At 46.8% G+C, this 12,585-nt stretch overlaps 1 protein-coding gene across 1 annotated transcript in view; it reads right to left on the bottom strand.

Moving 5' to 3' along the window:
- The window catches only part of LMLN (leishmanolysin like peptidase), a 2,253,233-nt gene extending 2,242,684 nt beyond the window's left edge, over positions 1-10,549 (bottom strand). The window contains exon 1 of the mRNA XM_044073684.1: positions 10,463-10,549. Within this exon, the coding sequence (XP_043929619.1) occupies positions 10,463-10,549 (87 nt within the window). The remainder of the gene's footprint in view (positions 1-10,462) is intronic.
- Between the last annotated feature and the right edge of the window lie 2,036 nt (positions 10,550-12,585).

Here is a 12,585-nt window from a genome sequence, read left to right as displayed (position 1 = left end):
GTAGGAAGGAAGGGTTTGTTCTGAGAGTTACCCTGTCTTTGTGAAAGACCAAATAAGGGGGACGGACAGACAAAGCTTGAAGTTCCGATACCCTTCTGGCAGATGTTATGGCTACTAAAAACAGAGTTTTCCAAGAAAGAAGCTTGAGGGAGCAAGAAGCTGCAAGTTCAAAAGGAGGCAGAATCAATGAGGTTAGAACTAAATTCAAATCCCATTGTGGAGGTGGATCTTTAACTGGAGGTCTAAGCAAAAATATGCCCTTGAGGAAGGCTTTACAGAGTTTGTGGGACATAATATTTGCTTCTGAGAGCCCAACATGAAAATTAGCAATGGCCACTAATTGTACCCTGATAGTGGCCGACGATGACCCGGAATGAAAAAGCTCCGCCAGAAAATCTAGAGCCTTATGAATGGGTGCATGGAAATGATCTAGGGACTTAGTTTGTGCCCAATGCGAAAAACGCTTCCATTTACTCGCATACGTCTTCCTAGTACTGGACTTATGGGAAGCCAGAATGATATCACGAACAGGAGGAGAAATAAGGGGAAGCCTGGCTAAGGCTGGAAGTGGAGCAACCAAGCTGTGAGGTTGAGTGAATGAAGAGACTGATGCAGCTTGCCCGTGAGATGAGTCAACAGATCCGGAAGGGGTTCCAGATGCCAAGGCTGTTCCAGTAGGTAACTGTGCAGGAACGGAAACCATACTTGTCGAGGCCAAAACGGGGCAATGAGGATCATTTTGGATCTCAATGCGGTTGCTTTCTGAATTAATTGTGGGATCAATGGCAAGGGAGGAAAGGCATATAGAAGACCCCGGGGCCAATCATGAACAAGAGCGTCTCGGGGGGGGGCCTGGTAGAAGAAAGAGTGCGAAGAGGTCGAGGCACTTGCCGTTTTGAGGAGTTGTGAAAAGATCGCAGCAAGGCTGGCCCCACTTCTGAAATATTCTGTCTGCTACCGCTTGATTTAGTGACCACTCGTGAGGCATGAGGATAGTTCTGCTCAATCTGTCCGCTATGACGTTGGACTTCCTGGGGATGTGCGTTGCTATCAGAAACCGTTGAGAGGAAATCGCCCATTGCCAAAGTCTGAGTGCTTCTCGACATAGGGGGTAGGACTTTGTTCCGCCCTGCTTGTTTATGTACCACACTACACACATATTGTCCGTTTGAATTGCTATAGTCCCTGTGGGAAAAGAGCTCTGAAGGGCTTGCAACGTCAAAAGCACCGCCCTCATCTCCAGGACATTTATGTGCAGGTGGCATTCTGATTGTTGCCATGTGCCCTGGACCGTCCTGCCCTGATAATGCCCCCCCCACCCGATCAGGGAGGCATCCATTGTCACCGTGGCAACTGGGGGGGGACAAAGGGTCTGCCCTGAAAAAGCTGAGGGGAAACCATCCACCAGGAGAGATGATTCTTGCAAGATGGGGCTATCAAAATATTGTGAGTCATTGGTAGCTGTTGAAAGGACCACTGAGAAAACAGCATCCACTGAAAAAGCCTCATGTGGAAGCAGGCTAATGGGAGTAGAAGAATCGCCGCTGCCATGAGGCCTAACGCTTTCAATACTAGCTTGACTTGAACTCTGTTGGGCTGAAACAGGGACTGAACATTCCGCCTTATGTCTGACACTCTCTGAGGTGGTAATGTTGCAGACATTTCTGTGGTGTTTAATATGGCGCCTATAAAGTTTATACATCGTCAAGGCGACAAGGAGGACTTTGCAAAATTTATAGAAATACCTAGACTGTTGCAAAGTTGAATAGTGTAATCCCTGGCCATTATAAGATGCTGCTTGGTGGTAGCGGAAATGAGCCAGTCGTCTAGATATGGAAACACCTGGAATCCTTTTTGTCTCAGGTGAGCCATGACCACTGCCAAGCATTTGGTGAACACCCGGGGGGCTGTGGTGAGACCAAAGGGCAGGGTTCTGAATTGATAATGACTGGCTCCCAGCCGGAAGCGGAGAAACCTCCTGGAGCGCCTGTGTATCTTTATATGATAGTACGCATCCTGGAGGTCTAAGGAGCACATCCAGTTGTCTCTGCCCAAAAAGGGTAGAATGGACTGCAGTGTTACCATCCGAAATTTTGTATTTTGTACAGAGTTGTTCAATCTGCTGAGGTCCAAAATGGGTCTCCAGTCTCCAGTCTTTTTTGGTACCAAAAAGAATCTGGAGTAGATTCCGGATCCTAGCTGATCTGCTGGGACTGCCTGGATGACTCTTTTTGTTAACAGCTTTTTTATTTCTAGCTGAGCCTGACCCCTTTGTGCGGGTGGTACGTCTGGTAGGGGTCTCGGCGGTTGTACCGGAGGGGAAGTGAAGGGAATTTTGTAACCCTCGGATATGATCTTCTGTACCCATGTGTCTTGGGAGAGGGATTGCCAGGCTTCCGGGTACAGAGATAATCTTCCCCTGACTGCCTCCGAAGGCGGACAGTCGGGCAGCTTCTCAGGGATGCTGAAAGGGCTGGTCAGGGAAAGATTCCCTGGAACCCTGGTTCTGTGGACCCCCTCTGCCCCTGGGGCAGCGTCTGTTATTATTCCCCCCTCTGCCTCTAGGGGGAAATTCACCACGTGCGGCAGGCGCGACTCCCTGTGGTTTGCGGAACCACATCTTTCCACCCCTCTTTCCCTTAGGATAAGGTCTAGAAGGTGTGGAAAAATGGACTTCCACGGCAGAGAGAGTCTTACCATCTTGCTCGCATCTGGTGAGGGTATTCTTCACCTGAGGTCCAAACAATTCTGAACCATCAAAGGGGGTGTTGGTGAAGGACGCCTTGAAGGGATCGGCAAAGTTACAGAGTCGCATCCAAGCATGACGTCTCAACGCAACACCTGTGCCAGCGGCCCTCTTCGCTCCATCGGCTGCGTAAGAGATAAGCCGCATGGAGGAGTTAACAATGGAGTTCAGGGTGGTCAGCTGGGGGTTTATCTTGTCCTGATACCCCGCAGCAGTAGGATCCTGTACCGTTTCACCCAGCTCTTTGAGCAGGTCTCTCTGAAGGCGGGTGAAATGACATAAATAGTTCAGCGATCGCATAGTAAAGGTCGCTGAAGCAAATGTCCACTTGCCGTACCTGTCCATGGTCCTGGACTCTTTGTTAGGAGGATGAACAGGTACAGAAGGATCAGCCAATTCCTTCTTAGTGGCTGCTGCTACCACCATAGCATCAACTGAAACGCCTTTGGTGAGAAAGGACTTGTCCTCTGGTGCAGAAATAAATTTAGAAGGCCTCCTAGGGGTAGGTTCCATTGAATCAGGAGCTGCCCACGCCTTTCTAGCCACTACCTCCATTAGTGGGTCGAAAGGGGGAGACACCCAGGAGGTGGAAGGGCGAGATCCAAAAGCGTCAAGGTAAACCGACTCGTACTTGGAAGGTTTGAGAGTGGACCAATTTCCCCTCTGTTTTAGGATCTCTAGGATGTCTGAAAAAGAGACATTCTCAGAGGAGGATCTGGGGGAACCCTCCGACTCACCCAAGTCAGTGTCTGACGTGACAGACTCGGGGAGTCTATGTGCTTCCTCTTGCACTTTCTTTTCCTAGGGGGTTCCCCTGAAACTTCAGGGGAGCCCTCGGAAGAGGAGGAGACACCCAAGGTGGGTACCCTATGCTTCGGATCTCTGCTGTCAGATATAGGAGGATGGCCAGAGACCGTAACAGGCACTGTAGAGGGAGGAGCTGCAGAACTTAACCTTGGAGTGGACACTGGGTCCAGCACGCTCCTCATCACCTCGAAGGCTCCTCTATCAGATATCAAAGGTAGTCCCGGCTCCGAAGAGACCAGAACCGCCCCTGGCACTGACAGAGAAGGCTCCGAGAATGATGTCGGGGGCGAACTAACCAGAGCCAAAGCTCCAAGAGGGAGAGCGGGGTCGGACAAGGGTCCGATGCCACTCGCCCCCTCGGAGCCTACAATGGAGTCCTGGCGCCCGGACCTCTCCACGGAAGGAACCAATGAAGAGGTCGGAGCCAACAACACTGGAGCCAAAGGTGGGAGTATCGGCTCCGACGTGGGTAAGGTTACGGTTCCGACAAACTCCGGCTCCGAACTCGAGAGGTGAGTCGGAGGAGGAATCGATAGCGGTAACGAAGGAGCCACAGTCTGGTGAGATGGGCTCTGGAGCCTTTGGGCTAGTGCCTGAGATTTTATGAGCCTACTGACCACCCTCTCGATGTCGTGGTCGGAGAGCCTGGATGACCTAGATAAGTGAGTCCTATGACTCCGCTCCGATAGGAGAGGGGATCTCGGAGCCGATCGGATGGAATCTATCGAGAGGGATCTACAGCGCTTACGGGCTGGGGTCGGCTCCGATGCTGGTTTCGGAGCGGATACCACTTTACCCACCTCGGATCCGGATGGAACCGATGTTGGAGCCATCTCGATAACGCCAGCCCTCGACTCAGAAGCTGGAGTCGAGGGTTTGGCGGTTTTTGAAGACTTCCCCGAGCCAGACTTGGACGGGGAGTCATTGGGCATTAACAAGCCCCTTAGGATGAGCTTATTACGCCTCTCCTGCAGGACTCTTGAACTAAACCCGTGACAGACAGAACAAGAGTCCTGCAGGTGTAAAGGCCCCAAGCAATAGACACAAGAAGTGTGACCGTCTGTCAGAGACATTTTCTGACAGCACGAGTCACACTTCTTGAATCCCGAGACCTTAGTGTCTTTGGACATAGTCCTAACCACAGTAAACACAGTCAGTCCACACACACACACTCAACTTAAAATTAGGAAAGTTAAGGGAACTGACTAAAACCCACACACACACAGAAACTATAAGGGGTGGGGAAATTAAGGTAAAGCCCGTAGGCCCAAAGATAAAAATTAACTAGAGAAGGGAAAAAGGGCTACAAAAAGGGTTGTATGAATAAGGCAATTAGTAGGGACCTAAACAAGAGTAACTAACTGGAGAAACTACCTGAAAATTTAGTTTAATAGAATAAATCTTACTGACCTGAGCCAGTAAAAAAAGACAACCTCGCAGCGAAGCGGCAAACGAGATCTGGGGAGTTAGCGCATGGTATTGTGGGTTATAGGTCTGCCTCGAGCCGGTAAAAATAGCTCTCGAGCTATAGTATAGGCTGAGCTGGAGCCGAGGATCGGCTCCGAACCCATCCAGCAAGAATGAAGGCGAGAATGACAACTTAACATACAGTTGTTACAGAAGCATTTAATAAATTCTTTACCTTAGAAGAAAAAAGGTTAGCCACTGCCTTATGAATGCTGGCAAAAGATAATGAAAAAATGTTAACATATGAGCTTGACAATTTAAAATTCTGAAACTTTTAGAAACCTTCTTTCATGGAATGATTTTCTTGCTAATGAAAGTTGCTGTCACCAACTTGAAGATCCACATTTTCTTCTCCAACTTATGCATTGCTTTCCCATCCTTGTCAGTGGGACTAGGACTGTCAGTAGTAACCTGTTTTGCAGACGCTGATTTGGATAGAGAAATAACTTCTGGATCAGCTTTAGGATTGGAAAACAGGTACTTGTGTGACTGAGGTACCTTGTACAACTTGTCAGACTTTCGGGGGCCAGGAGGCTAACCATCAAGTAAAGCAGCAGCAGTGAGAAAACATCCTCTAAGGAATTCAAGACAAAAGGGATAGCCACAGTTTTTGGCATCTCTAACTACAATAAATCATAATATATATGTCACAGGAACTTTATTCTAGTCCCAGTGAAAAGCTTCTTTCATCTTAGACACAGTGTCAGAAAAAGAAATTTCTTCAGCAGAAACATCTGAAGAAATACTTTCCTCAGAATTAGAGGACTCTCAGAAAAATCCCCTAAACTACAACCATTTCCATGTAAGCAACGTATGCCTCTTCTGACTGAACAACCCTGTCAGAAAAGGAAGAACTCTTGCCTTTTTTGCTAGAAAAGTGACAGTGTAAAGAAAAAGAATTAATAAGTTCCTCGGCAAATCCTAGTAAGTTGGCCCTCTCCACGGAATTAGAAATAGAATACTGAGTTTCTCACCAAGCACATTCTCCCGGACAGCAAAATGACTTGTATTAGGAACACTGGCCCCAGCTGCCATTCCTGGCCAAGTGAAGACCCTTCACCTACCCCTTCCCTGACACAGACAAAAATGGCTCTTCCTTTGCCTGCCAAAGGCATCTCTACAGCTGTAGAGGACGTGGCTATCACGCAGAGTTTTGTGGCTGAAAAACTACACCAAAAGGACTGGAGGAAAAAGTTGGGTGGTCTGAGGAACAAGGGATCAAAAGCAGTCATCCACCAGTGGCAGAGACAGAATACTGGAGCCAGCCTGATATATGAAGACTCTCGTGAAAAGTACAGTTGTATACACTTACCATAAATGTAGATGTTCGAGTGTATTCACTGTTGCAATCATCACCTGTGGGTTATCCCCGCTGTGGTAGCCATCGGCCTGCCCGAATACCAGAGTCAATGCTATTACATCAGTTTTTCTTGCCTTAACCTGTCAGAGACCCAAGCAAATGTGGTAAAGTGGTCCTGGTGGCTAAAAGCCACTGTTAGATACTTATGTCTCCCTAAAGTAAGAAGATACAAGGAGGAAGGAGGGAGGGAAACCAGGGCTGCAGCAGTGAATACACTCGAACATCTACACGTATGGTAAGTGTACACAACTGTACTATGTTCTTCATGTTTCAGTGTTGCAGTCATCACCTGGGGGAGATTCCCAAAGCTGAGGAGAGGGGTGGTAGGATTAGTAAGAGCTCTAGGAATGGGACAGCATACCCTGCAGAACTGCAGAGGCAAACCCTGCTCTAGCCCTTAGAGAATAGAGGTAGGTGGTAATGTTTGGTAAAAGTATGGACTGAAGTCCAGGTGGCAGCTTCCAGGATGTCCCTGGTGGGAACTCCTCAGAGGAATGCTGTGGAAGTGGAGGCTGCCCTAGTGGAATGGGTTCGAATAGACTTCGGGGGGGGGGGGGTTCCCATGCAATCTGCAACAGAAATGGATAAAGTGTGATATCCATTCGGAAATTGTTTGTTTGGAAATGGACTTCCCCTCTGCTCCTGGGGCAAAGCTGACAAGTAGTTGGTCTGTTTTCCTGAAGGGTTTAGTACGGTCCAGATAGTATCGGAGTTGTCTGTGCACATCTAGTGAGTGCTCTAGTGAGTGCATAATTCTTTACCCCTTGTTTTGAGGGTTAAGAAAGAAGGTGGGCAGATGTATGGCCTGGTTGAGAGTTACATTAGATACTACCTTGGGCATAAAGGAGGGATTAGTCCTCAGGGAAACCCTGTCTGCATGGAAGATGATGAAGGGCTCAATGGCCATCAGTGTCTGAAGTTCTGAAACCCTGCTGGCAGAGGTGATAGCTAGGAGATGAGCAGTCTTCCAGGAGACGTATCTTAGTTCTGCTGAAGCTGCAGGTTCAAAGAGTGGTAAAGTTATTTTTTTCCAAAACATAATTCAGGTCCCAAGCAGGGGTGGGTGGCCTTCAAGGAGGTCTGATATTAGAAGCCCCTCTGAGGAATTGTTTTATCAAAGGATGGGAGAACAGGGGCTGTTCTGTATCAAAATGAGCTGAAATGGCTGAGGCGTGTACTTTAATAGAGGAGGACAGGCCACTATGAATAGCTCTGCTAGGTAGTCCAGAATAAGAGGAATGGAGGGTTGTGAGACATTGCCCCCTCTGGCCTGGCTCCAGCAGCAGAATCTTTTCCATTTTCCTGCGTAAGATTTTCTGGTGCTGGGCCTTCTGGCCTCTGTGATAATGTCTAGAACCTGTTTGCTTAACAGGGGCCCCTTGCTTGCCTTTAGAGTATTAGCCATGCTGATAGTTTGAGAGTCTGCAAGTCTGGATGCAGCATACCACCCCCCCCACCCACCTGAGTTAAGAGGTCTGAGATCAGGGGAAGCTGCCTGAGAGGCTGTAAGGTCAGGTTGTGCAGTAACGGGTACCAATGTTGCCTGGGTCAATCTGGAGCAATAAGGATGGCCTTTGGTCTCTTCTCCCTTATTTTGATCAGTACCATTGGAATAAGAGGCAGAGGAGGGAATGTGTATGCAAAGATGGTGTTCCGGGGAAGGTCAGGGCATCCGCCTTTCATGTTAGGTGGTGATAATCCCTGGTACATAATTTTTTCAGCTGATGGTTGAGGTGCGAGGCAAAGAGATCCACCTCCAGAGCCCCCCATGCCTAAGTGATTTGTAAAAAGATTTTTTTGTGTAGTTGCCATTCGTGGGGGGTCCAGAAAGTTTCTGCTTAAGTGGTCTACCAGGGTGTTGTTGATCCCTGGTAGGTATCGGGCTATCAGGTTTAGTCCCCATGGAAGAGGCAGTCAGCCAGAGGTTCATGGCTAGCCTACACAGAGGGTAAGATTGGGTCCCTCCCTGTTTGTTGATGTACCACATTACTGTGGTGTTGTGTGTTTTGATAAGGAGAACCCCTGGTCTGAGATGGGGTCTGAATGATATCAGAGCCTTTAGTTGTTAACCTGTTAGAGAACAACTGGTTCTAAGATAAGCAAACCACTTACAGTACCCCCACAAGCACAGTAACCTGTCACAAACAAGTTTCCAATCTAAGAAAAAGTTTCATCAAAAAAAAAAAAGTTATGTACTCACCATAACATTCCATCTGTTTTGTTGATTTTTTCATCTCTCCCCACATATGGGTCGAGATCCAATCCATCAGAATCAACTTCAAAGTTAGCAAGCTTGTGGCAACCAAAAAACAACTCGATACCTCCCCTTACCCACAATCAATCTCTCTCCACTACCTCAGATGATCTTTGCTATAATTATATCCATGGTAAAAAGGAATTTTAGTGATTAATACCCAAACGGATCTTAAAGGAGACCATTTCTGGAGTATAAGGAAAAACAACCTAATTTTTGAGGATCTCTCCCATTCAACCAAGAGCCCCAAGGAAGTGGGCTGGAGGGTGAGGATGTGAGGTGAGATGAAAAGAAATCAACAATACAGACAGAACGTTATGGTGAGTACATAAGTTCTTTATCTGATATTATCAACCTCACATAAGGTACCGAGTCCCCAGCTACCTTTACCCTGAGTGGACTCACAGGAGAATGTTCCTCAGAGCCATTGCACCAAAGGAGGCCCTGCCCCTGGAGACCAAATCTAACTTGTAATGAGTAATAAAGGTATGATGGCTTTCCCAAGTGGCCGCTGCACAATCATCATCCAAGAAAGCATTTGTTTGAAACACTGTGGATGTGCGTTTATATCACGTTATCGAAAGATGAAAATAGCAAATGCTATTTCATCGAACCTAAAATATGTAAACCACATATCATCAAACATCCAGAACAGCAAATTTTTTCCTTGGGAAAAAATTCACTATTCCGAAACACATACACACAACACAAGCACACCTAAAAACATCAATACGCACACATACACTTATAATCCTACAACTAATCCTCCACTAAACTATGCATACACCATCTATCCACTTACCTTAACACAAACCCTAACCCTAAGGTCCATCACTATCGCACACTCACCTAACCCGCGCCCTAACCCTAACTCACTTAACCCGCCTCTAACCCTAATTCACCTAATCCGCACCCCAACCCTAACTCACCTAACCCGCGCCCTAACCCGCACCATAATCCTAACCACCACACAATCGCACACTTATCTGAACCCGACCCATAAATTTCCACCACAGTGCAAAAATAGGGAAGCCACAGAACCGGCCAACCGAATTCTTTCCCTAGGAAAGAATTTGGTGTTCTGCAGCTTTGCTCAAAACGGGTTGATATTAGAACATTTGAAATTTTAAAACTTCGATGTTCTCATATAGACCCATGGATGTGGCCATGGTCCTAGTCAAGTGAGCTCAAATGGATATGTGAGGTATTCATGCATTTTGAAGAGTAAATGAAGTAAATGCAACTAGAAGAACATTTTGATAAAGTAACTTTGGAAACTCGGTGGCCTTTCCTACGGCCTGCAACTGCAATAAGCAATTGGATTGGCTTGCCTTCCAAAACTCTTTAGTTGTATATAAATAGAAATGCAACTGTCTATGAACAGCCGACAAATGTAGTACATATTTGCTCTTATTACTAAAATTAGGGAAGAAAACAGGCAAATGTACAGCCTGATTAATATTTGTTTGTGAAACAACTTTGGACAGAAAAAGAGGGGTTGTTACACAAAGAGACTCTGTCTTTATGAAAAACCAAATATGGTGGCTGGAAGGATAATGTCTGGATTTCTGATATCCATCTCGCTGATGTAATAGCCAACAAAAAAATAGTTTCCCATGAAAGGTACTTAATTTCACAAGATGCTTCCAGTTCAAAGGATGGTTGAACAATGAGACGTAGAACCATGTTTAGATCCCAAGGGGGAGAAGGATCATTGTGGGGAGGTTTCAGCAACATGGCCCCTTTCAAGAAGGCTTTGCAAAGTTTGTGGGAAATTAAAGAAATTGTCTATCCCAATGTGGAAATTTGAAATGTCTGCTAACTGTACCCTCAGAGTTGACGCTGCAGTTCCATCATTGAAAAGGTGGGCTCGAAATTCCAGAATGAAGTGAATGGAAGCCATGACATGATCCATATTGTAATGTTGTGCCCAGATTACAAATCTCTTCCATTTACTCCTATATAATTGTTGAGTAGATGACTTATGGGAGGATATCAAAATATGATGAGCTGGGGAAGACAGCAAAGGTCATCTGGCAATCAACAGAACTTGAGGAACCCAGCTGTCAGCTTGAGATTGTGAAGGTTGGGATGAAGCATTTCTGTTGGATGTGTCAGCAGATATGGAAAGGGTTGCAGAATCCAGGGCTACTTCCATAGGTGAGGCGAGAGGAAAGGAAATCATATTTGTCAAGGCCAAAACCAGGCAATGAAGATAACTGCTATCTTCAACCTGTTGGCTTTCTGAAGAAATCTGGGAATCAACAGGATGGGGGGAAAGGCATACAGTAGTCTGGGGGGGCCAATCGCATATTAGAGCATCCCTCAGTAACTGTCAAGGTGAGGGAATTAGGGCAAAGTAGCTGCTGAATTTGTTGTTCAGGGGAGAGGCAAAGAGGTCACAGCAAGGCTGGCCCCATATATACGGAAAATGCTATCTATTATAGTCTGGCTGAAGGACCACCATGAGGCAGGAGAATAGCTCTGCTCAACCTGTCCACTATGACGCTGGAAGTTCCCAGAATTGTTGTTCTTCTTTCGGTTTTTCCCGATTAGGCGTCACCACAGTGGAACTTCGGTCCGCTAATGATTGGCAGTAGATTTTTACGGTGCTGAGGTGCCAACTCAACGCCCAACCTTCAACAAAGGCATGTCCATTTACGCATGTCTTTCGAACACCACACGACCGCGGGGAGGACATGCAGACTCCACACAGAAGGCGCTCCAGCCGAGAATCAAACGGGAGAACCTCTTGCTGTGAGGCGACAACACTACAGCTGCACCACAATATGCGTTGATATTAGAAAGCAGTTGGATGAGATCGCCCATTGCCACACCCCAAGCACTTCTCAACACACAGGATCTGGTTCCTCCTTGTTTTATGTACCATACTACTGACATATTGTCTTGACTGAATTCCTACTGTTCCCATAGGAAGAACAGTCTGAAATGCCTGCAATGCAAGAACCGATGCTCTTATCTCCAGAATGTTTATGTGGAGCTTGGCCTCGACTTGTGGACCAGGTACCTTAGACAGTCTTGCCTAGATAATGCCCCCCACCCCATCTGGGAAGCATCAGTGGTCACCATAGCCTGTGGTTGAGGGAAACAAATGGGTGATCTTGTGTCACCTGTTCTGTATGCATCCACCATGGGAGATCCTTTTTGAATATATTCGTTATGAGAATTTGATGAGACACTGGTTCATGAATCACTGACCACTGAGAAGCCAGAAGCCACTGCAGAATTTGCATGCAATACCTAGCTAGTGGCACCAGCACAATCACAGTGGCCATAGATCCATAGGCCTGTAGAACATGATGGGCAGCTACCTTCTTGTTTCTGATTAACCTTGAAGTGTGCCTTCTGATTGTTAGAGCTCTGCAAGGAGGAAATTTCACAATCATCTGATTGGTATCTAGCAGTGCTCCTATGAACTCTGTCTATGTGGGTTCCAGATGACACTTTTGATAATTTACAGTTATGCCTTGTTCAGAACAAAGCTGAAGAGCAGAGTCTCTTGCATGAGCCAGCAGATGCCTGGTTGAGGCACAAAAGAGCCAGTCATCTAAGGAAACACCTGGAATCCTTGTTGTCTCAGGTGAGCTGCAACCACTGCCATACATTTGGTGAACAACCTGGGGGTGGTAGTGAGATCAAAGGCAGTGCTCTGAACTGGTAATGACTGGCTCCCAGCCTAAGCATAGAAACCTCCTGGATCATCTGTCCATTTTTATATAGTAGTACGCATCCTGAAGATCTACAGAGAACATCCAATCTTCCTGTTCCAGAAAAGGATGTATGGACTGTACTGTGACTATTTGGAACTTGCAGTGAACTGATGTGTTCAATCTGCTGAGATCAAAGATTGGTCTCCAGTCCCCTGTTTTCTTCGGAACCAAAAAGAACCTTGAATAAGTTCTGAACCCTCTCTGATCTTGGGGGACCTCT

The sequence above is a fragment of the Protopterus annectens genome, chromosome 6.part0, assembly GCF_019279795.1.
Source record: "Protopterus annectens isolate FY-2018-M chromosome 6.part0, PAN1.0, whole genome shotgun sequence".
NCBI lineage: Eukaryota > Metazoa > Chordata > Ceratodontiformes > Protopteridae > Protopterus > Protopterus annectens.
Note: the sequence above shows the minus strand (reverse complement) of the source record. Positions and strands in the feature narration are given on the sequence as shown.